This window comes from Colletotrichum graminicola (genome assembly GCF_000149035.1).
Source record: "Colletotrichum graminicola M1.001 genomic scaffold supercont1.8, whole genome shotgun sequence".
NCBI lineage: Eukaryota > Fungi > Ascomycota > Sordariomycetes > Glomerellales > Glomerellaceae > Colletotrichum > Colletotrichum graminicola.
In genome coordinates this window covers 834,139-861,933 of record NW_007361012.1, presented here as the reverse complement: position 1 = coordinate 861,933, position 27,795 = coordinate 834,139, and the positions used below count along the sequence as shown (strand labels likewise).

The 27,795-nt window shown below is 55.5% G+C and overlaps 7 protein-coding genes across 7 annotated transcripts; 3 read left to right on the top strand and 4 right to left on the bottom strand.

Moving 5' to 3' along the window:
• Positions 1-290: 290 nt before the first annotated feature.
• Positions 291-2,751, top strand: GLRG_02926 (domain found in Dishevelled; the record flags this gene model as incomplete). Its single annotated transcript, XM_008093611.1, has 3 exons — positions 291-1,052; positions 1,218-2,552; positions 2,626-2,751. The coding sequence occupies 3 exons, from the start codon at positions 291-293 to the stop codon at positions 2,749-2,751; spliced, it is 2,223 nt and encodes a 740-aa protein (XP_008091802.1).
• A 1,833-nt stretch (positions 2,752-4,584) lies between these two features.
• GLRG_02925 (uncharacterized protein) lies at positions 4,585-5,201 on the top strand (the record flags this gene model as incomplete). Its single annotated transcript, XM_008093610.1, has 2 exons — positions 4,585-4,860; positions 4,977-5,201. The coding sequence occupies 2 exons, from the start codon at positions 4,585-4,587 to the stop codon at positions 5,199-5,201; spliced, it is 501 nt and encodes a 166-aa protein (XP_008091801.1).
• Positions 5,202-7,094: 1,893 nt separating this feature from the next.
• On the bottom strand, positions 7,095-7,961 carry GLRG_02924 (uncharacterized protein; the record flags this gene model as incomplete). The annotated part of the gene is made up of 1 exon (XM_008093609.1): positions 7,095-7,961. The coding sequence occupies one exon, from the start codon at positions 7,959-7,961 to the stop codon at positions 7,095-7,097; it is 867 nt and encodes a 288-aa protein (XP_008091800.1).
• Positions 7,962-11,158: 3,197 nt separating this feature from the next.
• On the bottom strand, positions 11,159-14,075 carry GLRG_02923 (PHD-finger domain-containing protein; the record flags this gene model as incomplete). The annotated part of the gene is made up of 5 exons (XM_008093608.1): positions 11,159-11,734; positions 11,786-12,214; positions 12,272-12,433; positions 12,482-12,955; positions 13,023-14,075. 5 exons carry the CDS (start codon positions 14,073-14,075, stop codon positions 11,159-11,161), a joined length of 2,694 nt encoding a protein of 897 aa, XP_008091799.1.
• A 666-nt stretch (positions 14,076-14,741) lies between these two features.
• Positions 14,742-18,995, bottom strand: GLRG_02922 (inner centromere protein; the record flags this gene model as incomplete). Its single annotated transcript, XM_008093607.1, has 4 exons — positions 14,742-15,362; positions 15,414-18,626; positions 18,677-18,754; positions 18,816-18,995. 4 exons carry the CDS (start codon positions 18,993-18,995, stop codon positions 14,742-14,744), a joined length of 4,092 nt encoding a protein of 1,363 aa, XP_008091798.1.
• Positions 18,996-19,488: 493 nt separating this feature from the next.
• On the top strand, positions 19,489-23,259 carry GLRG_02921 (RecF/RecN/SMC N terminal domain-containing protein; the record flags this gene model as incomplete). The annotated part of the gene is made up of 5 exons (XM_008093606.1): positions 19,489-19,515; positions 19,565-19,605; positions 19,658-19,778; positions 19,855-22,940; positions 22,995-23,259. 5 exons carry the CDS (start codon positions 19,489-19,491, stop codon positions 23,257-23,259), a joined length of 3,540 nt encoding a protein of 1,179 aa, XP_008091797.1.
• Positions 23,260-23,746: 487 nt separating this feature from the next.
• Positions 23,747-25,473, bottom strand: GLRG_02920 (MOSC domain-containing protein; the record flags this gene model as incomplete). Its single annotated transcript, XM_008093605.1, has 4 exons — positions 23,747-23,984; positions 24,142-24,253; positions 24,343-24,454; positions 24,568-25,473. 4 exons carry the CDS (start codon positions 25,471-25,473, stop codon positions 23,747-23,749), a joined length of 1,368 nt encoding a protein of 455 aa, XP_008091796.1.
• Between the last annotated feature and the right edge of the window lie 2,322 nt (positions 25,474-27,795).

Genomic DNA, 27,795 nt, shown 5'->3' with positions numbered 1-27,795 from the left:
ACATGTGTGTACTTCGACCCCTTGAGACCTGTGTACTCTACCTAGGTAGTATACTGTACTATCCTTTCGTCTCGCTGTTGTACCTTCTCTCTCTCTCTCTCTCTCGCACGCGCGCTTTCACTCGCCCCATTCGCGCCATCCGTTGCCCATGTCCCTAATTCTCCTCTCCTCCACGCACACACCCTGCCTCAGCAAAAAACCCGCTTTCTCTTCTCTTTTTTTTTCTTTCTTTTTATCTGAACAAGCCGCCTTGTCGTTCGCGCTTCTTCTAACCCTCCCTTCCTCATTAGATGGCCACTGTCTCCAAGACATCCCGACCTTCCAAACACGAGCCACTGTCAACCGAGGCCAGCTCTGAACCTGATCTTTCCGCACACAAAACCAACCCCAACCCATCTAGTAGTGCAAACCCGCAATCCACGGCTGCTGCCACCACCAGTACCACCACCAATAACACAACCGGCAGCGCTTCTCCTCAACCTGGCACTCCCACCACCACCTCCTCTTCCTCCGGGAACACCAACAGCGCTACATCATCACCGACCGATCCCTACCACACAGCATCCACGGTAAACCGCCCTTATTACCGCTCGCATCACCACTCGCCCTCCTCAACCAGTTCTTTGCACAAGTTGCAACGCGCCGGCGGTCTTTTCGGTTTTGCTGCCGCTGCCATTGACAAGACCCAATCCGCATTTGCTGCGTTTTCCTCGGACCAATCAGTCCGACAGCGCGCCTCCAGTTCCGCATTTGGCAGGGCCTCTCTCACCCCCGACTCTGCTTCCGACTACTCTGCCAGCCTTGGCTCGACAGACAAACACCCGCGTTATACGAGCCTCCCCAACTATTCGTCTTCGAGCAGCACTCTCAACCAACTAGAGGGCAAGCCTCCAAGCCAGGTATCGCTGGTACAGGATATACCCTCTCAACCCTACAGCCAGACCGATCCCAATTGGCCTCTCCCCTACCGACAGCCGAGCGTAGAGAGCAAAATGCACCAAACTTCCTCGCGGCTTCTCCGCATGACGGACGATGACCGGCCATTCACCAAGGTCAGTAACTCGTCAAGTCTACGCTGTTCGCCGAACCGAACCTACTTTCGAGACGGTTCCTGTGCCTGCCCCTCGCCCCCACCCCTCCTGACCGCAGCCTGTCGCGGCCCCGCGCCCCTGCTCTGCACTGCACGTAGATGATGGCTAACCCGTATAACTGAACAGGACTTCAAAGACCTTTTCTCAACACTCATTGTCAGCCTCCTGCCCCTGTCCGCACACCGTGTGCGGTTAACACGCGTGGAAAACACGTTCCTGTCCGAAGATGCGATCAACAACTTGGGCTCCCTCAAGTTCTCCCAATCCAACCGTATGCCCGACCCCAAAGACCCCTCCAGAATAGTGACGACCACGACGACCACGACGTTTTCCATGGCCAAGGACATGGCCCGCTCCATTTGCCAGAAGTTCCTCGAGGCAAGGTTTATCGAGTCCGCCGACGGAAAGTACCAGCAGGTGTACAACATGAAGGGTTCCGTATGGCAATTGACCACCAAGGGCGTTACCGTGCTGGATCGCTTCTGCTCCCGCAATGGTATCCAGCAAAAGTCGATAGCAGAGCTGGTCGGCTCCACGTTGTCGCAACTCGTCATACTAGAGAGGGATAGCCAGACGGACAAGCTCATGACCGACCGCGGCACGATTGAAGTCATCTTCCGAAGGTTCATTGGCACACACGGCCCCAATGTGAAGTCCAGCGTCAGCTCGGCCGACTCCGATTCCCTGAGCGACTACAAGGACGGTCTCACCGGTGTCAAGATGGCTAGCGAGCGCAAGGTGAACGGCAAGACGTACAAGGATACCTTCACGGGCAAGGCCGCCACCGATTGGTTGATGGACTGCTGCACAACCGTAGACAGGCGGGAGACGTACGACATCGCGGCGCTGTTCGTGGAGTACGACTTGATTGAGCCCGTGGTGCAAGACCGTGCTCACATGGCACAGTACCCCAGCAACAGCATGTTCCAACCCACCAAGCATGCCATTTACCAACTGACGGCGAAGGGCAAGGATCTGATTAATGGTCTCGGAGCAAGAGGAAGGACGTCGGAGAGCGAGGCTGTCGTACCGTCCCGTAGCGCCATCGCGCGGGACTCCAATACCCAGAGGTTGGACAAGATCCTGACCGACGCCGCCCTTCGCCTGCTCTTCAGGGAGAACCTCAGAGAAACGCACTGCGAGGAGAACCTGTCCTTCTACCTGGACGTGGATGATTTTGTCCGAAGCTGCCGGGGGGCGATCAGGGCCGCCCAGAAGAACCCCAACGCGAGCTCGCTGGACGGCATCAAGGAGATCATGGCGCAGGCATACGGGATTTATAATGCATTCCTCGCCCCCGGGTCTCCCTGCGAGTTGAACATTGACCACCAACTCCGCAACAATCTGGCCACCCGAATGACTAAAGCCGTCGGCCAAGATGTTGCCATGATTGAGACTCTGCAAGAGGTCATGTCGCTGTTCGAGGACGCACAAAACGCAGTCTTTAAACTGATGGCGAGCGTACGTGTTTTACCCCTTTCATTGTCGCAGTTGGAATGTTGCCGGATCCGTGAGCTAACCCGAATTGTTGCAGGACTCGGTCCCCAAATTCCTGAGGAGCCCCAAGTACGAGCACACCCTGAAGAATTACGACTTTGACGCAGTTACGAGCGGCGGCCGCGGCCCAGAGCGTAGCACGAGCCGGTCGAATCCCAAATGAGCAGGGTCGGCATGAAGCAGTTCGAAACAAACAAAATGAGAGACGGCGGGACCTCGTACCCAATTCTTACCGCGCGACACGACGATTACATACCTTGAACGCCGTGCAGTTCGAGTTGGCATACGGCACTTGCCTCGACCCATAATCTTGTGCATAACATGGTGGTCTCTGATTCATTACCAGGCGGCAGGGAGGATCTTTTACTTTCTAACCAGAGGAGAGGGCCCCGCTCAAGCCGATATTGGTCGCCATCTGGATTCTTTTTTTTCTTCTTTTTTTTTTTCTTTTTTGAAAACGAAGGCGTTGGGGATGAATTATTCTTAGAGGGAGACCCGATGAGGCGGCGAAACCGAGCCCGCGGAACACGATCACGTCATCATCACCATCACCATTATCATTATCATCATCATCATCATCATCATCATTATTGTCATCATCACATGCGGACTTGATTTATGTTTCTTCATTTTCCTTTCTTAATTTCCGACATTTGTCTGAATCATCACTGGCTGGCGGGGCGGACGATCATAGAAGAACGGCAATACAGCGCAGGTCTCGACCACGATACCAGAGACGAGTCAATGGCGAACGGAGAAAGATTTTTGGTAGTCAGGAGGTGGATGACAATGGCAGCTATGCTACCCGTTGGCATACTGGAAGGGAGGGTGCCCAGCAGGCACCACGACAAGAAGGACTTATCTTAGCTTTAAGAGGGACAAGAAGGGGGAAGGACAAACAGGGAGGAGAGCGGTCGTGGGAGCGGCCTGACTCATTTGTACATACATCAGAGCTCCCGAACCCTAGCGTGGGGAAAGGGGAGACGCTCGACCTTCTAACTTGAACCCTGAATGAGAGGAAAACAGATGAAAGTGGCATCATGCCTTTGCCAGTGCCGGGAATGCCATTATGATGAAGTGCGAATAAGTCTTGAGCTTTCGAAGGTGCAGCAGCCGGTGAGGTGACCCCTGTTTTACTTGTCTGCTCTTGCCACATGCTTTTGGTGGCTGCCGCCGGGAATGCGCCCAATTACCGGCAACTAATGGATGCATTCTTGGCCACCCCCGGCAGTTCACAACAAACACGGGCCCGGAAGGCCCTACGCTGGCATATCTGGCCGCGAAGCCGGAGTATCATTGGATGCCGACGTCTTGATGAGCAAAAAGGAAAACATGCTGATCCGAGAATGTCCTCAGACTCACGGGCCTTTTCAATGTCTTTTTTTATCCCCTTCTTTGCTTGTGCATGTACTATGCTGCGCATCTCGTCCGCTGGCATTCAAACCCAGGGATTTCTCCGTGCCTGTGGTGTCGATGTGTATCGATGGATCGATGGTTGTTGATATGGGGTGGGCTGGTAATGACGGCAGGTGAACATAAAGAGAGACCTCCGGGATCGCCTTCTTGTTGACGCCGCCTTTTGCTTCCCGCTCATCACACACACACGCACACATACACATCTCTCTTCTTACACTCTCACAAGACTAAAAATATTTCGTTTGTTGGGAAAGGGTCTCCCCCTCTTTGTTTTCTGCATCTCACTAGCTCCAGTCACTCACTTATAAACAACGACATTCGCAAGCCAAACACCGCAGAGCGCAACACCCGTTTCCTTTGGTCGAAATATATTTTACCTACTACTACTACTATTACTGGCTGCTCTCGACTCTCGAATCTCGGAGAAGGAAAAGAAAAATCTCGGCTCACCCAGACACTCCCGACACCCCCCGCGACTCCCGCTCAAGAGTCTCATCTCGACACAGGATCGATCATCCGGCCATTCGTTGACAACCTGGCAGGCATAGAAAATAAAGCAACAAAAACCACATTGCGCATCATGCAGACACATTCCGTCCTCGCAACTATGGGCCTCGTGGCCACCGCCGCAGCTGCCGCCGCAGGCACCGGCACCGCCCCGGTCGCTGTCCTTCCTTCCTCCGGCGTCTACCCCCCGGGCTACAACGGAACGGGAATCTACACCGTCACCACGGTGTGGGACAGCGTGTCGACGTACTGCCCGGAGCCGACGACGCTGTGCTTCAACGACCGTACCTACACCATCGACAAGCCGACCACCCTCATCATCTCGGACTGCCCCTGCACGCAGACCTATGTGAGTCCCCCGCCCCCGTGATGCTGTCCGGGCATCAAGACCCTACCGATGGAGAGGCAAGAGGAAGATGAACAGACGCGAAGAAGCAACCCTATTAACGTGCCCGATCTATATAGACCACTCAATACACAGATGGCCCCCAGTACACAAGCTACGTCATGCCCAAACCACCTGCCCAGACCGCTGGTGTTGGAGCCCCTGTAAACCCGGGTGCCACGCCCACGGCTCCCGGCCAGAGGCCCGGCGGCACCGCGGCCGTCGTCGTCACCGCCGGCGCCGAGAAGCACGCTGCCCCCGTCATCGCACTCGTTGCTGGCGTCGTTGCCGCCTTCGCTCTGTAAAGCGAGCCCCTCTTTCTCAATATGAACGCCCGAAGCTTTCGTTCAGACCTGGGAAAAGCCCTTCCCCCCGACTCGGGTGGTGGATTCGGCCAGTACCTCCGTCCTGGTCTTGGCCTCCGGTCTTCCGTGTTGACGGGGAGAGACTCACAGAGAAGCGATAAAAGGGGAGGGGGCCGGGGAATCCGGGGAAGGGAGAGCGAGGGTGAAGTGAAGCCAGACCTGTCTGCTGCGCCTTCTGCATCCTTTAGCTCCGCCTTTCCCATCCCCAGGCCCCTCTTTTTTCTTTTCTCTCGCTTCTTCAATCGTCATCTCTTCCTTTGCGCGGGTCTGGCATCCCTCGGTCTCGGGGTTGCCTGTGCCAACGACCTCCCTTCCCACGGGGGAGGGGGATTCACCGAGAACGACAAAGCTTTGGGAAGGGGTCCTGAACTTACCGCAGCATCAACATATACGTCCTTTTTGCTCGCTATGCTTTTTATTTTTATTGTTATTCCACGGTTTTCCAGCGCCAATGATCATCGCCGTCATGTCTTTATGCCCTGTTAATGCCTAACGCCCGACACGCCCAGAGGCGAGACCATTGACGAGGTTTGCCCGCTGGAGGGCGAGTGAGGGGCGGAAGGGAGGAGAGATCACGAGGGACGAGACAGGACGGGATGAGAGAGATAGCAACAGAGAGCCAGAGAACCATTGCGGTTTTCGCTGGAACCCGGGTGAAAGACTGGGGGAAGGGCGATTCCGCTCACAGTGGATGAGGGGATGAAATCTCTTTTGTCAAGAAACCTTGCCTTGCTGCACTTGATTCCTTTGGGCGGCTACTACCCCCTTTTCTCGTTTTCCGTTTTGTGTTTTCTGCTTGTGTTTCTGGGGGGAGAGGGGGGGGGGGATAACGGAGGGGAACGGAAACCAGGTATCGTTATCATCACAAACATTGTTATCCTCTTTGCAATATCACTATCCCTTCAGCATCGTCGTCGCTCTTCACACTTTCACTATGTCTAATCCAGGGAAGGGCGCCTATTGCCATTTCCCACCACACCTGTATCCTCTTTTCTTCTTCTAGCCTTTTAATAGACTTATCCCGTTTGGTGGATGTGTGCGTGTGTGTGTCACACGAAAAGAAAAAGGCCTCCGAGCCCCCCCCCCCCCCTCCCTCCACCCCGCAAAAGTGCCATTCGTCCTTGGTTATTTTTTCCTTTCTTTCTCTTTCTTCTCTTGCCGAGCGTGCTAAGGCTGCCGGAGTGGTACAAGCCGACGCCTCGTCGAGCCCTAGCTCTCCCTCTCTTATATCCCAGCATTGACTGCAAGGTCCCTTTTCCTAGGGCGATATGCGTCGGGCCGAGGGGGGGCGGCTGGGGTACCAACACCGAGACAATGGGAACGGACGGGAAAGGGGGGGACGGACGCCACCACCAGGTCGATAACCTGGTCGCAAGCCGCGCCTACCGGATGGCATCGTACATATTTCGCCTCACGTCATCTGCGTGCCTCCCCCGGGGGGGGGGGGGGGGGGGGCACCCACCACCGGCACGCAAACGTTACCTGCCGCTTCTGGAAAGGCTGTGCCGCAGAGGCGCATACATATGTGTCCGGCCTGCGTGTTGCCGGGTGTGTGACAGATGAGAAAGAAGCGCCGTCTCAAAAGGCCATTGTCGTGAAAAACCGCTTGATTGAATTGCAAGATATGGGGTATCTACACTTTTTTTTTCCCTTTCTTCATTCTCTTCTCCCCCCCTTCTGACCAAAACACATTGGCACCAGGCTCAGACACCGAGCGCCATGGAATACATATTTTACGCAGGGACGGAAACAGAGAGAGAGAGAGAGAGAGAGAGAGAGAGAGAGAGAGAGAGAGAGAGAGAGAGAGAGAGAGAGAGAGAGGGAGAGCCCGGCTCAATCCAGCTCGGCGACAAACGGCCCCTGCAGAGTCCCGCCGCTGTTGCCGTTGTTGCTACCACCACTCTGCGATCTGGAATCTGGCCGTGGGGGCCCTCGAGATGAGATCGAGTTTGCGGAGGCGTGGCGGATCCGCAAGGGTTCAGGGTAGGCGGCGCTCGTGTCGTCGTCGACAGCCGGCGCGGGCGTAGAGTGGGAATGCGAGGGCCTGTAGGGCAGGGAGGTCTTTTGGCTGGCCAAGGAGTCGGTATAGGACTGGCGGGGCGACGTATCTGATGCGCTGTTTGCAGAACCGGGGAGAGAGGGGGGATACTGGCTGCTATGCGGGTGGTGCGCCGCGGCGGACGCCTGGCGGACCTTGGACGTGATACGGTCGACCAGCTGAGCGTGGCTCTTCTTGAGCGTCTTCTTGACGAAGGAGCTGGTGAAGACGTTGCAGCGCATGTCGACGTCCTCGCGGATGTATAGGCCGGTCTGCGGGGCGCCAAGGCCGAGCTCGACGGGCTCGACGGGCTCGCCGGGAAGGCAACCGGCGACGGTCCACTTGTCGCGGATCTCGAGGCCCAGCGGGGCATAGCAGTGGGTCTGCAGGCCGGTGGGCAGGTCGTGGAAGCAGCATGTGTAGCTGACGTCGCCGGTGACCATGCCGCCGGGTAGATAAGATATCTCATCCGTGAGAGAGTACCAGACGCAGGCGTGCTCCTCGGGTGGCGCGTGTGCGGGGGCGGGTATGATGTGGCGCTCCTTGATGAGGGGGTTCAGGTCGATCATCTCGAGATGGTTGTGGAGGAAGCTGAGGACGGCCTCGCGGGTGATACCGGCTGGAAGGGGGGTGATAGTGGTGAAGGTTGAGCGTTTCGACATGATGGATGCGTGATGGGGGAGGGGTGTGGGTAGTTGTAAACCATGCGATGTGCGAGAGGCGGGCTAGGAGCGACTGGTTGGTTGCGTGCGTAGCTGTGAGGTGGGTTTAAGGTTGTCAAGGTTCAAGTAGAGAAGACAGTCGGCGATCTGATTTAAAGTTGGGACGGGACGAGACTCCAAACAGATATGGGATGATGAACCGGGGGGGGGGGGGCTCGGAAAAAGAGTCCTTAGGTCCTGAGGAAAGGGGTTTCTGATTGTTACAACGTGGTGTCGATCATCAAGGAGATCTGCCACATGGAACCGGAAAAATAAATAAGAGGAGGCTTCGGAAGAGAAGAAAAAAAAAGAACAAGGCAAAAGAAAAGGGCGCAGGCTGTGCAAGCAATCAAGAGTCGATGATGGTGTCTTGCTGTGTCTTCGTTTGTATGCTGCATGTCCAGTCGGCATAGCCAGCCGAAGACGGAGGGCGGGAAACGGAGGCGCAAAAGCTTCCGTGGGCCCGGATGAGATACAGTCAGCAGGGCGTAGCGCGCTGGTGGTGGGAGCATGCAGCGAGCGCGGCTAGGTCGGATACGCCCGCTGGGAAGAAGAAGAAGAACAGGCCGGGCTAAAGGTGACGCAATTGATTTTTGTGTTTAATCGAGACGGGATTAGAAGAGGAAAGACAGCTGCGAGACGGCGGGAGGAAGGAGCGGGAAGCCGTCTAGTAGTACCCGACCCTAGCCCATTTTGTAAATGCTCGAGAGTAGGTAGCGGTGCCCTCCCAACTACGTATGGGAAAAAGGAAACGCTAGGTTAGTTTGGCATGGAAATTGATCCCGATAAACACGAGCGGCGGCCGCCGCCATTGCACAAAGCTGCTGCTGCTGCTGCTGGCGGTCGCTGCGCCGGCGGCCTTACTGGTCGTCGCATGTCGGCTCGGATGTTACAACCAAAATTCAACACGACACCCTGTTTTCATTGGCTGTCGACATAAGCTAGGTCCCGAACTCGGCCAGACATGTTTTGGTTTTCAGTGCAGGGCTAGGCAACTCGGAGCTATCCCACCCCATCCAATCCGTACCCACGGGGCAAGCAGATGAGGCTAAAGACAGACGAGACAGGAAAGTCACGATGGGCCAGCCCAGGTCAGTCAGTCAGCGATGGGACCGACTGTACGGAGTACCTTGCCTTGATCACACCACTGAGGTGTATACCATGTAGGTATACCCTTACAAGGCCAAGATCCCCGTTTGTGCGGAATCAAGGCTGCAACGTGGCGGCCGCCGCCGAGCTGGTGGGGAAGGGGGGCCCTCCCTCGACTGTACCCGATGCTGGGAGTCGTTCGTCATTGGGCCGATCACCCACGCCCACACCCCCGCGATCCAACTAAAGTTCCCGAACTGCAGGGTCTGCTCTGCTGCTGCTGCTGCTGCTGCCCCCGCGGGCTGTTTCTATGCTGGTATATTTGTCATGTCCGGGGTACCGGATAGGCCGAAGATCCGAACACGCTTGCTTGTCCCTGACGCATCACAATCTCTCATCTGTCTAGGTTCGTATGCATCCAGAGTTCGGGCATGATGCTTACCTACCTATATTGTGGTTATGGGCCATCGTCTGTCTACTCGTGCGGCCTTGAGAGGGACCACCTTTGATACGTACCTCAGTAATTGCTGACAGTGTCCTGTTCCAATGATGCGGTGTGTCGGCCCCCCTCCGATCCATAACCACCACCGCCATGTTGACCCGGGTCTGCGCGCCGGCAGGGCCTTTGAAGCATGTGCCTCCACGAGTATGATTTATTTACCTGCGAGCGGCCGCCACCATCATCCGCACACCGTCAAGGCTCGTGTTCTCTCCTATGCCGGCGGCCGCCAACCCTCGGACCTCTCACCAGCCCCCCGGTCCCCAGTCTATGCGAGCGGGCCAGAAGAGAGGGAAATAGAGAGAATTTAGAAGATCAACGGTTTCAAGACAAAAACATATTCCCCCCTTCCCTTGGGCGCTCCATCGGAAATTCTCCTGAACATCAGCCACCGAATACCGGCCGAAAGGATCGCAGCCCAACCTGTGCGTGTGTGTATATTTGCCGGGAGGGTGTGCTGTGCAGCCTGGACTAGTGGCATGACATGACATGGACCTCCAGGGTTCTTCTGCATAGAGTGCTGACAAGTACATCTTGGAGACTCCGTTGGGACTCTCCTGAACTGGCTTCGGCACCAGAACCAGCGGTTTTCTTTCTCACTCTCTCTTTTTTTTCTCCTTATTCTTCTTCTTCTTCTTTTTTTTTTTTTTTTTTGTTGCTCTCAGAAAGCGGTCAACGTCTCAGACGAGAGCAACCAGCCTGCATAGGTCGATACCTAAGACCCCACCCCACATAACGGGCCACCCCTATTAACGGGCCAAGCAAATACTACACTAAATTCATAGATGTTTCTTAAGTTTAGCTATTTTTTAAAAATCAACTATAAGTCTAAAAGAGGTAGGATTTTTAGTATAGCTTCTTATAAGTTAATTATATAGTATATAAGTCTTATATTAAATATATACTAAGAGAACTCTATTCTATCTTATCTGCTTTTCTAGATAAGGACCTATATATATATAGCTACTAGGAGTATATATAGAATTATACTATATTTCTTTTACTATACTTTAGTCTTATCAAAAACATTAGAGAGACTTTTATTCTTTTTGACCTCAGTTCTGATTTTCTAAAAATAGTTAGCTTAATGTACTTATCTCTTATCGTCTTCTTATCTATGGGTGGCCCGTTATGTGGGGTGGGGTCTTATATACCAAGGTACAATACTTCCGCATTGGGCGATGGCAACGGCACGATCGAAGCCGCATCGCGCCTCATCAGCAGCGCCCCGTCGCTCGCTTCTCCATCGTTTTGCCAGCCACGCCCCACGAGACTCACATACAAGGCACGAGACTCGAATGGTTAGTATTCAGGTCACTAAAAGTGCTCCGACCCTCCCATATCATACTCGCATATAAGCCCGCTACGATAAGTCCCACATGTAGTAGTAGTAATAGTAGTAGTAGTAGCCTCTTGTAGCTGATACACGACACGGTGGGGGAGTGATGGCTGCCCTACTAATGGCATTAACTCCTGGTCTGGGTCTGGTCACAATCCCAGAGTCTATCTTCGTCTGGGTGTGGCGTCTACAGTTTTGTCGAAGCGCGGCACAATCCGATGCCATGCTGCTTCAAATCTCCTTACACCACCTCGCCAGCACATTATTCAGTTTCACCCCGACAGGTATCTCCTCGAGCGCCATGTCGACCTTCCACATCTTGCCCTCTAGCCCGCCGTACCCTGAAGCCCGGCCTGTCCCAAGCCCAGCCGGTACCAGCAGCCCCAACGCCACGAGACGCTCCCACGCCAGCCCCGCGACTCCGCGGCCCCAAACCCGCACGCCGCCGCCTAGCGCCAGCATGCCCGAGCTTGCAGACTGCACACGCTGCCGGCCCATCAGCGAGCCGTACTCGTCGTACGCCATCGCGAAATTGACTGTGTCCGTGTGCGCCACGATGTCGAGCCGCGCCGCCGCGATGAGCAGACCCAAGTCCAGCTCCGAGAGCGACGGCAGGATGTGCAGCTTGGAGTTTGGCGGCGTGAGTGAGACGACGGGGCCGGTCTGTGGCGGGACGACAAGTTCCAAGGAATCCGCCGACATGGATGATAGCGGAACGATGCATTCTGCCAGGAAGTCCGAGGCAGATTTTGAAGTTGCGTAGTGATACTGCAGGAGGTTCTGGAATGACTTCTCCTTGTATAGGCTCTGCAGCCGAGTCAGTCGAGAGGGCCTGTCCAAGCATCGTCGGGTACCTACCTCGATCATTGCCTTCCAGTTGGCATGGAAAGCTTCGTGCCCATCAACACTCACGTCGATGCCTTCGGCCTCCATATCCTCATCGTCCACGACCAGGCCTTGTCTGCACACTTTCCAGTACGCCGGCAAGCTCTTCGGGAGCGACAGGTAAACGTAGCGGTGGCTGAATCGACTCTTGACACGCTTCTCGAGCATCTCCACAACATCCATGCGGGTTGTGCAGCCCAGCACTGCGATGGGGGCCTTCCGCGCCTGCGCAATGTCGAACAAATTATAGAGCAGGGTCTGGCGGGGATGCGCGGCAAACATGTCAAACTCGTCAACGACAAAGACGACAGCCTGCGACGTCACGCCCTCTTCCGCCTGGGCCATTTCTGAAGGGTGTGAGAGAAGCGCGAGCAGCGAGGCCATGGTGTCGGCGTAATTTGACTGCGAGTGTTGGTGGTCAGCGTTGCCCGCATCAACAGGTCCCTGGGAGGCACTCACCCGGGCATTGACCTCATCCTCGGCATCCATCTCCTTGCCCAACTGCCGCCAGATCTCCTTGAGGGCCAGCTTGTCGTCTGTGTGAATGAATCCGTTCAACCTCACCACATGAAACTCACTCTTGTGCTGAAGAGACATGTCGTCGATGATACTCTCAACGAGCTGCTACGCGTTAGCCTCAGTCTCGTTCCTGGTGATCTTGCAACATACTGTAGTCTTGCCACAGCCCCTGGCGCCAATGATGAGCATCGAGTTCCCTTCTCCCGATAATACCGTCTGCTCGACCACTTGGTGTGCTTTCTTCATGGCATCATCCTGGTCAATCAGCTTGATTCGTCTGCGCCCAGTACAACGATCCAGTAGCACCCTTTTCAGTTTACTCAAGTGCTGCTGGAAGTTGGGTATCTTGACCGCCTCATCCGCAGCCGCCGCTCGCGATTGTTTTTGGTCAAGGCACTCGTTACAGTACCAGTCGCCACGGGGAACTTTAGGGACTTTGTAGCACTTTTGGTGGTAGGCCTTATCGCAGCCATCGCAAAACATAATCTGGTTTCCAGCCTTGGAGTCCGGTTTTGAGCATATCAGGCAGACGTCCTCGTCCTCGTCTTCGTCTGACTTCTCCGCAGCCGCCTGTTCCTCTTCTTGTGACTCGGTTTCCTCCGCCGTCGGCCCTTCCTCGATCATCTTTGCAAGCGCAAAACATAATCTGGTTTCCAGCCTTGGAGTCCGGTTTTGAGCATATCAGGCAGACGTCCTCGTCCTCGTCTTCGTCTGACTTCTCCGCAGCCGCCTGTTCCTCTTCTTGTGACTCGGTTTCCTCCGCCGTCGGCCCTTCCTCGATCATCTTTGCAAGCGCTTTTCGTGGCTTGACGGGGTTTTTCGCTGTTGTTTTCGTACTCGCAAGCTTCTGCGGTGGCTTCCCACCTCCGCCGGATTTGGTCGCAGACTTAATTGGAAGATCTTCGAAGAAAACCTCCTCTGTATCCTGAGCATTAGACGAGTCAAAGGCGACGCTCTTGCTTCTCCTTGGCGTACCGTCCCGCTTGGACGGGGTCAAGATGCCTTTCAGGGGCATAGAGATGATACGATCCGTTCTCGTGGTGGCCTTTTTCGATTCCAGGGCATCCTGTGCTGCTGCAGACGACTTTACGCGGGACGTTGTGGTGGCTGAACGACTTGCCATTTTCTCTTCCTGCACTTCGAGTACTTTCGCGGTTGGGATCCTACGTCTTCCACTCGATCGTACCTGCGAGGACTCCTCTATCGTGGCAACCTCTTTGTTACGGTGGTCCTTCATCTTCATTTCCTGCTTTCGAGATGTGCGCTGTTTGACCATGATGCCTGTATCAGCCTCGCTCGCCCCGCCATTGACCGCACCGATGCTCTTCCTCTTGGTAGGACTCGTCTTGAGCGAATTCACATCCTTCGGGCTCGAGTGTAGCTCATCATCGGAGCCAGGTATCTCGTAGATATCATCTTCTATGTTGCGGCGGGGTGGGATTGGGACTTTGCCAGTCGGTCGGTCGACGCTCCTGACATTTCGGATCCGTTGTGGCGGGTTGTCTTCAGGGGAGTCCGATACGTCATAAGCGGAGGCGGGAGACGACCCTATCTTGCGCGCAGTCTTCTTGACGGTCGATGAAGCAGCTCCGGGTGTGGTTTTGGGTGTCGTCGGGGACGATGCGAGAGGATTGCCATTGGCGTCCAGCTTTCGCCTTTTGAACGACCATGGAATCGCGGGTTCTCGAGCTGCGGGTGTAGCTCGAGTGCGCTTGCGGCTTTCGGCACTGCCGTCAGCACCCATCTTCGAAATCAACTGCGGGAGAGGGAGTCCAAAGCCAGTGGCTTCCGTTAGAAGACAAGTATGGTGTCGCTTGTACTCCTCAGGCAAGACAGGTGAATAGTCAGTCAGTCAGGTAGCTCGAGTAGGTCACTTTGGAATTTTAGAGTTGCAGGGGTCTAACGCGTTAACTGAGGTTGAGCGCGCCATACCTGGTTGGCATGGCCCAAGCGCGCAATCCGGTTGCCTTGCCGACGAGCGTACTTGCCGACGAGCGTAACACACTCTCCACCCTAGACACGATCCCGGCCTCGGTATGGGGGGCACACTTCCCCCACAAGTCTCGTCAACCGCCCAGGCTCTCCAGGATTCTGATATCAGCTTGAAGCTCACAAGGTAGGCAGAGTATGGAGTATCATGCTGCTCAGGAGTTCATGCGTTTTTGCTATCCTGCTCAAAATTATTGCGGCCATGACTTATGCCTTTATGCTGCCTAACGCCCGTAATAGAAAAAACAACTCCTTCACTCCAGTGTGGGCTCTCTGCAAGTGTCCACGATGCTTCCCTCAAACCTCCTTAGTGGCCCTTCAAACTTGTCTACTGATATCCTCATGAGCACGTTCGCATGTGTATCCGACACAGCTGTCAACCAACCGCAGAAAAGTAACAACGCCGGACCTAAGACGATTCTCAAATCAAGTCCTTGCTCATCTCGTAAGACCAGCCACCTTCTCTGCGCAGCTTATCGCGAGCTGCAAGATCCTTTCTGATCTCGTCTTCTGTCAGACGATCAGACCCACTCCAGTTGGCGCTCGACGTCCGCGCGCGGAACTTGTGCCACCTCTCCTTGTTGCTAAATACCTCCTCCATGTGGAGGGCACGCGGAGGTCCGAAAATCAATTCGGGATTCAAAGTCTCCTGTCGCACGAGCGCGCTTCTCAACTGGGGAGAATCGGCCCAAGGCGCCACGCCGATTTGAGCGTCCCCATCGTCCTCGTCTTCGTCCGTGTCGATTTCAGGCAGTTCGATCTTCTCACCGTCCTGGAAACGAGGCGACGATCTTGTGGCTTTGGCAGTGGACTTGGTGCTCGCAGTACCCATGGGACGTGCCGGTGTCTTGTGCGCGGGGCCAGCGGGGTTGGGGTTGGGGGCAAACGGGATGTGCCCTTGGGCAAACTGGTTCATATCTACTTGCTTGACCGACTTGGTTATGCTGTGATGTTGAGCGGTAACAGTAGACTTGAACAAGTCCCTGGATGCACTCGGCGGTGCGTTGGTGTAGCCGAACATTGACTTGGTGGGCATCTCCTGCTGATTCGTGTTAGTCTCTGCAACAAGCGGCCCATCCACTAAGCGACATACCTTCTTGAAGCCAACTGATGGCGGGCGAACAGGGGGTCCCTTGATGTTGGGAGGCTGAATGTCCATATCAAGCTCATCAGCAAAGTCGTCGCTCGTGCGACGACGCTTGGCATCATTGGACTGGTACGACGGAACGTTGCGGGGAGCAGGGTTGCGCGAGCCCGTCTCCTCCCTGCCGTCCTGCGGAAGAGGCCTCTTGGAGCCAGGCTTGGAGGCATTTGAGAGAATGGCGTTGACCGGTCGGTCCTCTTGAGAACGATGGGCAGTAGAGTTCATACGAGAAGGGGGACGAGGAGGCTGGGCATCGCTGCGTTGGCCCGCAGTGTAGTCAGGAGGACCATTCGGCTGAGATCGCACAGCAGGGGGCGGTGCTCGCGTCTGCTTGGCACGTTCGATAGCGGCCTGCCTTTGTGCGTTCTTCTTCGCCTCAGCTTGCTCCCTTTCCCTCTCTCTCTGCCTCTCCGCTTCTTGTCGCCTCTGCACTTCCTGCTTGCGCTCCTCCTCCTGGATAGCAGCGCGCTTGCGTTCAAGTTCCACTTTGGCGTCCTTCTTTCTTTGCGCTTCGCGCTCCTCTTGTTCCTTCCGCTTAGCGGCGAGTTCGAGCGCTTTAGGGCGGCCGGTGGAAGAAACAGAGCTCTTCAAGCTGGCCAGAGACTGTTTGCTATGCGAGCCTGGCTGGCTGGTCTTGGACTTAACCGACGAGCCCAGTGTGTCTTGGAGGCCGGAGGACAGAGTACTGGTTGAGGGGTGGTACTGCGAGTGTTGCGAGCCGGTGTTAACGCGAATGACGGTAGGCGCTTGCTTGACCTTGCTAGGTGCCTCCTTCGTGGGTTTCATCGGCCGGCGGAGCTCTCTGGGTCTTGCCGTCTGACTCGGGCCGACAGAGCGAGGGGCCGACGGCGGCGGCATCGGGGTCGGCGCTTCCGTCATTTCCACGTCCGGCTTCTCTGACTGGGAAGCCTGCGCCGAAGCGTCGGCCTCGCCCTGGTTCTTGGCCTTGCGGGGGCTGGTTCTGGTGGGCTTAAGCGCCTCCTTTGGCGCCGGTGTTCGAGCAGGTCTCTCCATCTCCTTGTCCTGCTCCATTTCGGGCTCCATCTCCTTTTGTGCTGCAACCATCTTCTCCATGGCAGCAATCCTCTCTTGCTCTTTGCTGAAAGTTCGAGCCTTTTCACGTTCCTCTGCGCGGGCCTTGTCCAGCTTGCTCATCTGGTCGGCCATCAATTTGGCTTCTTTTTCCTTGCGCTTGTCCTCCTTTTCCTTCTCGACAGAAGCCCTTGTTCGTCTTGCGACGGGTTTTTCAGGGCTCCCCACACTACTAAGTGTTTGTGTATCGGCTGCAAGGCGCTTGGAAAGATCGGGGTACAACGGCTCAGCCGGGGCTGGCTGGGGTGCGATGGACTCTGTAGATGGGCCAGAGTGATGGCCGAATCGAGCACTGGAAGGCGACATGATTGACGATTTGCCCTCGGCGCTGATTGCCGCGCTGCTGGCAAGAAGGCCCTTGGAACTCTTCAGAATAGAAGACAGCTTGTTCTTCACTTGTTTCAGCGGGCTGTCACGGAAGCCTCGTGTAGGCGATTGAGGAGTCTCCGGGCGTCCGTCTTCTAGCACCGCTGAGAGCGGGTTAGAAACAGAGAGTCGTTTCTTGGCAGGAGACAAGTCTTCGGCCATAACATCCTGCGATAAATCTGGCAAGATGGACACAGAAGCAGATTTCCCGTGACCAAAGACACTGGTAGTGCGCTCAGGAATGACAGGGGCACGCTTCGGTGAGCCTGACCGACCTGGCGATTTCCGCTGTTTAGGCGAACCAAAATCGAGAGCGCTGACGGTGTCAGAGCCGTTGATCCCTTCCATGACGTCTGCAGTATGACTCTTAAGCAAATGTGGTCGTGGGCTAGACTTGGGCGCGTCCTTTGCAGGAACGGGTGGGGCAATCCAGTCATCTTCTTCCTCGTCCTCGTCTTCCTCGTCTTCGGGGAATGCTCCAGGGGTTGGCGGCGCGGCTGACTTTTTCATTGGCGATGCTTTCTTTGACTCCGTTACAGGTTGAGGCGCACTGGCCTGGGCAAGCTGTTGGGCAACCGCAGAGCTTGGGATCGATTTCGAGGGCCTGCTTGCGTTTGGCTGGGACTTGCCGAGCAGGTTGATCTGATCCTGGAGCCTTTGAGTGTATGTTTTGTTGTGGTCTGAGGCATAGCTGTCGCCGTGGTTTGTCGCCTCGGTTGAGTCCTCGACATTCATTTCGTCGTCGTTGCCTTCCTCGTCATCCGAAGCTCCTAGTACCTCGACATTGTTTCCCAAGCTCTTGCCTCCAGTTTGTCTGCTGTAGTAACTCTGACGGTTAAGGTCCAAGTGGCTGGTTCTGGAAACACGAGCCCCGATGCTCTTATTCCTCAGGGGCTCTCTGGCGGGAAGTGAAGCGAAATTGAGACTGCTCTTCCTGACTGGTCGAATGGGACTAGACTCATCAGATCGCGTATCGTCGTCCATGTGGACATCCACATCGTCATCTTGCGAATCAGCACCGGGTGTGGGCTCGGGCGCGGGTGACCGAGAACCCGTGGGCGGGGAAGGCGACGGAGACGCCTGTTTGGCCGGAGATCGCTTTGCAGGCGAATTCTTTGCAGGCGACGCGATCTTCGCAGAGCGAGTTTTAGGAGACGCAACTGGGGAAGGGGGAGTTTCCGCACGCTTCGGTGAGCTGTGAGGTGCTGATGAGGTTTCTGAGACGGGTGTCGCAGCCTCTTCAGTTGCGTCTCTCATCACTCTTGTCGTCTGCTCTTCTTTGGCGGTCTGGAAGGTGGCTTCAGGTGATCGCATAGCCGTCGTCGCGGTCGGGCTCTGAGGCACGTTTTGCTCAGCTGTGACGTCGAATGCGACGTGACCGGTACGTCCTGTCTTAGGGGGGCTGGATCGTGGCTCTCCGATTTCCGTCTCCTCCTCGATGAGGTCCACGTCCATATCGTCGTCGTCGGCATCGTCTACGTTGTCGACATCCTGGCTACCGTAGTAACCGGAATCAGCTAGGGCAACAGGCTGCTTCGAAACCGGTCGGGGTGAGGGGGCAGCTTTATGCGGCGAAATATTTCTGTTGATCAAAGGAGACGATGTCGATTGTACAGGGTTGAACTTGGGAGAGATACGAGCAAGCTGTTGTGTGAAGGCATTCGTCGCGCCATTCGGCGTTGAAGAGAATACATCTGACAATGGCTATACACTATTAGCGAAAGACTGGTATGCAATGGGTTTAGGCGCCTTACGACACGGGCCTCGCCGTTGTCAACCTTTCGCGTTGTTCGCGGCGTCTTGCTGCGAAGTTTTCCAGGAGTCTTGAAAATCTCGGCAACGTTGCTGTTTACCCGGTTAGTAATCGACCCAGAGCTTGTGGCAAGGATGGACATGCATCTCGTTCTCGTTGAAGATCCCAGCCATGTGCTCATTAAGCCAGTCGAATTCGTTCCGTGCAGCGAATGAGAATTCCTCCGCCTCAGCCTGGACTATGCTCAGAGCCGTTGTCCTTTCTTCATTAATCCACGACGCGGAGCCGGGAGGCACACGCGTTCTTCGCATCGCCGCCATCGTGAGGGGTAAGTCGCGACGCGCGCAAAAGAGTCGCTTTGAGGGTGAAGACAAATATTAGCTGGTCATCGAGGTCGAAAAGATGGTCGATGATGTGGTAGGGTGGTTGCTTGAGAACAAGGGGAGGTTAGTAAAAAGTGGGAAGCACACAAAAGCTGTATAGATGTGTGGTGATGTTGACGGGCGTGGGTTTGAATTGCGTTGCGAACCGATTGTTTTGGTCGAGTCCGCATTCGGCTTAGCGCATCAGAGGCTCTTGTGGGGCTGCCCTGGCTGGGGCAATGACAGTCGCGCCCCGTGGTCAAATCGCTATTGATTGCCACCGATAAGGGCGTTATCGGGGCGGGAAGGCGGGAGACCCCCCTACCTACCTCAGGAACCAAGAAGGGGGGGTGATGAAGTGGAAACGCGATCGGTCGAAAGTAAACAAAAAAGTCCCTGACACCCACAACAGTCCTCAGCAACACCATCGTCAACCACTAACTACTGCAGCATGAGGGTCATAGAAGTCATTATAGACGTATGCGATCCGAATTTGCTGTGCAATTTCTTTTGCTGACTGATTGCAGGGCTTCAAGTCGTATGCCGTGAGAACGGTGATTTCGGGATGGTAAACAAACATTACTTCGGCCGAGAGGAGTGTGGCAGCTTACACAATACAGGGACGAAAGTTTCAACTCGATCACTGGCCTCAACGGTTCCGGAAAGTCCAACATTCTGGACGCCATCTGCTTCGTTTTGGGCATCACCAACATGACAACAGTTCGAGCGCAAAATCTCCAGGTACGGAAGCCTCATGGGCTGGACCTTTGGCTGGTGCTGTTGCGGCGGACGTTGAAGCTGATGCTACTCCCAACAGGACCTCATCTACAAGCGCGGCCAGGCCGGTGTCACGAAGGCGAGCGTTACGATTGTTTTTGACAACAGAGACAAGAAGAAGTCGCCTATCGGCTTCGAAGAGTATGCGACCATAAGTGTGACTCGACAAATCGTCCTCGGCGGTACGTCCAAGTACCTCATCAATGGACACCGTGCACAGCAACAAACAGTACAAAACCTCTTCCAGTCTGTCCAGCTCAACATCAACAACCCCAACTTCCTCATCATGCAAGGTCGAATCACGAAAGTCCTGAACATGAAGCCTGTCGAGATTCTGGCCATGATCGAGGAAGCTGCAGGAACACGTATGTTCGAGGATAGGAGAGACAAGGCGTTGAAGACGATGGCCAAGAAGGAGATGAAACTCCAGGAAATCACAGAACTGCTTCGGGACGAGATCGAGCCCAAGCTCGAGAAGCTCCGGACAGAGAAGCGCGCTTTCCTCGACTTCCAACAAACACAAAACGACCTCGAGCGCCTCACAAGGGTCGTGGTGGCGCACGATTATGTGCGCTGCCAAGAGAAACTGGAGCAGTCTGCGGCAGACCTGGAGGGCAAGAAGCAACGGCGCAAAGATCTCGAGGAGTCTGCGGCACGGTTGAAGAGCGAAATTTCCCATCTCGAGGAGGACGTCAAACGAGTCCGCGCACAACGTGACAAGGAGTTGAAGAAGGGTGGAAAGGCGCAAGCTCTTGAGGACGCAGTGAAGAAGCATTCCAACGAGCTTGTCAGACTCGCTACCGTCATGGATTTGAAGAAGTCGAGCATGGCCGAAGAAAAGGAAAAGAAGACAGCTGTGGAAAAGAACGTATCCGAATTGGAGGCGATACTGCAAGAAAAGACGCAAGCTTTTGAAGAAATCAAAGCTAGGTTCGACGCTGCCAAGGACGATCTGGAGAAGCAAAGCCAAGAAGCCGAATCCAAGGAGGAGCTTTTGCAAACACTGCAGACGGGTGTCGCTTCCAAGGACGGTCAAGAGAGCGGTTACCAAGGCCAGCTTCAAGACGCCAGGAACCGTGCGACAGCTGCCGTCACCGAGCAGGAGCAGGCGAAGATGAAGATTGCTCATCTCGAGAAGCGCATCAAGGAAGAAGAGCCGCGTGCCAAGAAGGCGAAAGAACAAAACGCCGATCTTCTGAAGGATCTTGAAGGCCTAAAGTCGCAAGCCCAGAAGCTCGAGAAGGAGCTGGGTAGATTGGGCTTTGAGCCCGGTCAGGAAGAGCAGCTGTACCAGAAGCAATCGTCTTTGCAGCAGCATATCCGAGGCCTTCGCCAGGAGGCGGATGGGCTTAAGCGCAAAGTTGCCAACATTGACTTTAACTACGCTGACCCGACCCCTAATTTTGATCGGTCCAAGGTCAAGGGTTTGGTTGCTCAGCTGTTCACTTTGGACAAGGAGAACACTCAAGCGGGCACCGCCCTCGAGATCTGCGCCGGTGGCCGTCTCTACAATGTTGTGGTTGATACCGAAGTCACTGGCACCCAGCTGCTTCAAGGGGGGAGGCTCCGCAAGCGTGTCACCATTATTCCCTTGAACAAGATCGCGGCTTTCAAGGCCTCGGCTCAGAGCGTCGCCACAGCGCAGAGAATCGCTCCGGGCAAGGTCAACCTGGCACTGTCCCTCGTTGGTTACGACCATGAGGTATCTGCAGCCATGGAGTACGTCTTCGGCAACACTCTCATCTGCGCCGATGCGGACACGGCGAAGAAGGTCACCTTTGACCCCAACGTGAGGATGAGGAGTATCACCCTGGAAGGCGATGCTTATGACCCTTCTGGTACTCTGTCCGGTGGTAGCTCTCCTAACTCCAGTGGCGTGCTTGTCACCCTGCAGAAGCTCAATGACATCACACGCCAACTCAAGGAGGCTGAGGCTTCCCTGCACCAACTTCAGCTCACCATCGCGAGTGAAAAGTCTAAGCTCGATCACGCACGCAAGATCAAGCAGGAGCTCGACCTGAAGAGCCACGAGATCAAGCTTGCCCAGGAGCAAATCAGCGGCAACTCGTCGTCGTCTATCATTCAAGAGGTGGAAAATATGAAGGAGACTATTGCCCAGCTTAAGACCGACACGGCGGCAGCAAAAAAGAGGCATGCCGAAGCCACTGCTGACGTAAAACGGATTGAGAAAGACATGAAGGACTTCGACAATAACAAGGATGCAAAGCTTGTCGAGCTCCAGAAATCCTTGGACAAGCTGCGAGCCGGCCTCACAAAGAACTCTGCCTCGGTCAAGGTCCTGCAAAAGGAGGTGCAAGGCGCACAGCTTGACTCGGAACAAGTCGCAGCCGACCTGTCTGCGGCCCGCGAGCAGTTGCAAGAAGTCGAGGTTGCCATCAAGGCTCAGCAGCAGGACATCGAAGACCTTGTCAAGCAGCAGAGCAGTCTCCAAGAGACGCTCGATGGTGTCCAGGCCGAGCTTGACGACGAACGCGCCAAGCTGCATGGGTTCGACGACGAACTCCACGCACTTGAGGAAGCCACTCGGTCCAAGAATGCTCGCATTGCCGAGGAGAGCCTCGAAATGCAGAAACTCGGCCACCAAGTTGAGAGGTTCCACAAGGAACAGCAGTCGGCTGTCCAGACAGTGGCCCACATGGAAAAGGAGCACGATTGGATTGCCGACGAGAAGGAGAACTTTGGCCGTACAGGCACGCCGTACGACTTCAAGGGCCAGAACATTGGCGAGTGCAAGTCGACGCTCCGCAACTTGACGGATCGCTTCCAGGGCATGAAGAAAAAGATCAACCCCAAGGTCATGAACATGATTGAGAGCGTCGAGAAGAAGGAGGTGTCGCTCAAGCACATGATGAAGACAGTCATCCGCGACAAGCGTAAGATCGAAGAGACTATCATAAGCTTGGATGACTACAAGAAGAAGGCCTTACAAGAGACGTGGGAGAAGGTCAACGGCGACTTTGGCCAGATCTTTAACGAGCTTTTGCCCGGCAGTTTCGCCAAGCTTGATCCTCCCGAGGGCAAGACCATTAGCGAAGGTCTTGAAGTCAAGGTCTCACTGGGCAAGGTTTGGAAGCAAAGTTTGACTGAGCTCTCTGGTGGGCAGAGGTAAGAAGCTACCCCTTCAAATGTCGGATTGGATGACTAACACAACTGGGCCAGATCCCTCATCGCACTCTCCCTCATCATGGCTCTCCTGCAGTTCAAGCCAGCGCCGATGTACATTCTTGACGAGGTCGACGCCGCCTTGGACCTGTCACACACGCAAAACATTGGTCGCCTGATCAAGACGCGCTTCAAGGGCTCGCAGTTCATCGTTGTGTCCCTGAAAGATGGCATGTTCCAGAACGCCAACCGAATCTTCCGGACACGCTTCAGCGAGGGAACCAGTATGGTCCAAGCGTTAACACCCGCTGATCTGAAGTAAACATGTTTGGCATACGGGCTTGATATGGCGGTGGTGTCTTGGTCTCGTGAAACCGAGACGTCGTTCCGGAATACGACATGATGATGACGATAATGGGATTCTTCCTTTTCTGCTTGTCATTAAGCGTCTTTTTCTTAGGCTGTACATGGAAAGGCGGGAGACATCCGACGAGGGTCGTTTTTGTTGGATACCACTGAGACGAACTGTTTAGAGTCGTTTTGTTTCTGCGACGGGTTCGGATGGGTTCTCGCGTGAAGGAACCGGAACTTTGGGAGTAAAGGCATGATATCTAATGGTGGTTCAAGTGTGATAATGACGATTTGATCTTTTTTTGCCCCGTATCCTATACCCGCACCTACTTCATCGGTTCTCCTGATATTGGGTATGCTTCCTACCTCAGTCTATACACTCTAAACCTGTAACCGTTCCTCATACACCAGGGCCATCAAAGTGATCTGCCCAACCCACGGACCGGACACTACCGAGTTCACTGCTTGATGTAGACGTGCTCCCCGCGCTCCAGCACATCAACGGCCATGCCGACCTCGAGCCAGGCCTGCATGTACTCGACGCGGTCGGTGCCCTCGAAAAGGGGAACCATCTGCATGCCCAGGCACCCCATGCGCGGGGCGCCCTCGTCGACTTCGCGGAGCTTGCGGAGGGACCTGTCCGGCTCCACGCCGTGGCAGACGCCGGTGACCTGGTCGACGTTGGGCATTTTGCAACTGTTGGGGGGAGTCAGTTTGATATCACTAGAATGAAAGACGGTCGGTCCTTGCACGAAGAAGAAGAAGAAAACCCCACCCATTCTCTACAAACGCCTGACGGATTTGAAAAACAGGGGGCGAGGCGAAGAGGGGGGGGGGGGGGGGGGGGGCTTACCGAACTGTGCGGCACGAGACCTGGAACTTTGAAGGCGTGGTGACGTTGGACGCGCCCTGGGCGAACTTGACCGACTTCCACGACTCTTCGTCGTATGCCGGGGCACCGGAGACTGTCCAGCCTCGTTAGCCAGGCCGACGGATTCCAAAGGAGTCGTCCCCCTTTCGGGAAGAGGGGACGTAGAATGGAGGACTGCCTTACCGATAATGTTGGACCGAAACCTCCTGACGTCGAGGTGCTGGAGGTCTTTGTCCTTGGGCACCTGCGCGTCGAAGTCGTGGAGACTGCTCATGTTCACGAGGTGCAGGGGATACTGTTCATCCGGCTCCGTCGTTAGCTCGGCTCCCTCTATCCCCTCTCGCTCTCATTCTTCGGAAAGGCTTCGCGTTGCTGGCACAGACACGTCGACTAGGGAAGGGAACTCACGGCGTCCTGGAAACCGACGACGGGCTGGTACCCCGCCTCCTCCTTGGTTGGCGCACACCGGTGCACCTCCCTCAGCTTCCTCGGGTCGACCCGGAACAGCGTCAGCTTGTTGCTCACGCCCAGATACCGGCACAGCTCCTGGGGGATTTCCTTGCCCATGTTCAGCGCGGGGACCATCTCCTTCCACACCCTGACGTCCTCGCGCGTGTACCCGCGCTCCTCGATCTCCTTCTCGGTGGGGAACTCGACCGGCAGCAGCACTTCCATCTCGGGCTCCCCGCGCCACCCGTTCCGGATCTTGGCCGCGGCCCACTGCATAGTCCCGCGCCACCCAGGCTCGCGCCAGGGGAAGCGCAGCACGATCCACGGGTCGCCGCTCTTCTCGAGGAACACGGTGCTCTTGGTCGCGTCCGGGACGAAGACGTCCACCTTGATCGTCGCCAGCTGGGGGAACTGCCGCTGCGTGATGAACTCCCACGCGTGCGCGTCCCGGCCATCCCCGGCGGCGCCGTCGACGGACACTGGGAACGGGGACTTGAGCTGCGCCAGGGTGTACAGCCTGTCGAATTCGAGACCCGTGGGGAGGAGCTTGCTCCGCGCAACCTCGATGCCGCGGCACGACTTGATGGGGTACACGCAGAGCGCCTTGACCCTCACGGCGTCGGCCCCCGTCCTATCCTTCTCCTTCTGCTGCTGCTGGTCCCGGAGGTTGCTCTTGGACGGGGCCAGGCCGATTTTCTTGTGCGTTGCCAGCAGTGCGTCGCTGATCGTGGCCGGGATCGGGGGGAACAGGTAGAGAACCGGGACCAGGAAGCAGATGAAGGTGGCGAAGGGCAGGAGGAAGAAGCCGAAGCCCAGGCGGGCTGGCTCGCCGCCCAAGGCAGACGCCGACAGGTTTGCCTCCATTACAACTTTCTCAAACGACTTTCTCCTGTCCCATGTATCGCGGGCTTATAGGGGTAGAAGCTTCTCCAGTGGCTCGGAATTACTATCGATTGCGGTGTATCAGTGTCATGTGAGTTTTTTCCTGCCTTTCTCTACGGCTTTTGGCGCGATGTCGCTCGCTCCCTTGTTTGTAAGACAAAATAAGTAGTGGGATCTTGGTATGAGATGCGGTCCCCGGGGGGGTCGTTTTCAACGAACGACTTTAATGCACGCAGTATTGTATGTTACCGGTGACGCTTCACAGCTTCCGCTCATGGTACGGTTCGAGCATCAACAACTCATTCTCTCAAGCAATGTGGCCATTGACACCACGACTGAAACTTTCCCTTCATCCCTTAAGGCCCCGGCCTGGACCCCTAGAGTCTGGGCGCGTGCACGGTACATGATTCACGTGACCCAGCACGTGACCTTTGTTCATTGGTCGTCGACTGCCCCCCACCACTAATAGCAGGTGGCTGATCAGTGCTTGAAACGAAGGGTGGCCGTCGAGGAACCTTGGACCAAATGCCGTCGAATCCTTGATCAACTCGGATGTGGAGGACCGCCGATGGTTTGCACGATCCGAACCGAAGAGGGGAATCGCAGCCTTCTTCTTTGCGAACGGAGAATGGAGCGACAGCAAGGCTTAGCGGCACGCCGGCACCATCCCCAAGCCCGGGGAGTTACTCATCGACGGTCAGAGATGGTCGACCCCTCTCTTTATGGGCCCAACGGCTCCTCTTCACATATTTACCTTCCTGTCGGCTCTAACCTTGTGCCCTTCTGCATAACCTACATAGGATGATATACAGCGAAATATTCTTACTGGCGAATCGCTTCTTGCCTCCCCCCTCCCCCACGGGTTGGCTCGTGCCTGCAATGGCTGACCAGTCTCACACCCCCTCCTTTTTGCCATTGAATAAGGGCTGTAAGTTGCGGACATTCACTGGCCAAGGAGAGCGAGTGGACTTCCTGATGTCCGTCAAGTCCGATAACGCGGTATATGCGCCCGTTCTGGAACATGGTGCGGCAGACTGCCAAGTTTGTCCGGCAAACTTTGTGTGTTCAACCAGCGAATGGAAGCAACTACCATGGTAGAGTAATTCATCCGTTTCTCCACGTTTCTCGTTGTCCTAGCCCGCATAGCAGGGGGAGAGTCATAACCCAATCGCGAGGTGTCTTCCGGATCTGAGAAGGGGCAGCCTACCCCTACCTCGATGGCCTCGCGCCCGTTGGGGGTGGCCAGGCCGTGCCGTCGCGCCAGCGGACGTGCGCAGCTGGGTTGAAAGGATGCCAACTCGGTCTGATCGCGGTGTCGAAAGCAGGCGGTCATACGAACATAGTCCGTTCTCGTATAGCATTTTCGCGGGGAGTATCCTGTATGAACTCCCCCGTAAGGGATCCAAAGCCGGTAGCCCTGCAATAGTAGGAGGCTTCATGATTTCGTCGATGCCCTGTTGCGATTGGACGCTCGGGGTCACAGAGTAGCATTTCTCGTCAGATCAGACGGTTCTAATGCGGGTTTGTCCCCCCGGGGCCGTGCTAGAGGAATTCGGGGCTCCGTCCGGTCCCTTGGGATCTGCCAAGCCACGGACCGGGTTGACCACGTTCTCGATTGAACTCTCGAGCTCTCGAGCACTACGTCTTCAAAGGTTAGTTTGTCCTCAACCGCCATATAATGGTTAGTAATCCAGTCTACTGCCTCGGAAGCCGGTCTTGGTAGTCTTCTGAGAGGCCGGCCGATCTTATACGACGGAGGCAGTGAGATGCCCGGAACTTTCAAAGAGTCGATGGATGTGACTAGCTTGCATGTTTGTGTCGGTATGATATCTCACCATCCGGTTTGTTGAAAGTAGCGTTTGAACCAGCCTCTATAAGGGGCTCCTGCTGTTTCCGCAGATCTTTTCATTCATTACCCCAGACCATGCTCCGTATATGACCCAAGGTGTGGGATGTATTGTAACCCTGGTACAGGAGAAAGCGTTCGAGACACACAGCAGTAATGGAAAGGAAGCGTAAGAAGGCGTCGACACAGCGTCAAGGGGTGATATCTTATGCCGCCACATATCAACATGCAACCATACCAAAAACTCGCACATCGGATGCCCCTCCCGTAAGATGCGGCACGATGACCAAGTTGCCACTTCGACTGCAACTGTGACTTTGATCGCATAGGCCTCGGCCACAGGCCTTGGTGTAAGCAATGACACCGGAGTTCAGGCTTTAAGACCCCAATACCACCAAAGCCAAGTGACAGATCACAAACTTCAGCCCACCGAGGCTGGCCCCCTGGTTCAGAATATA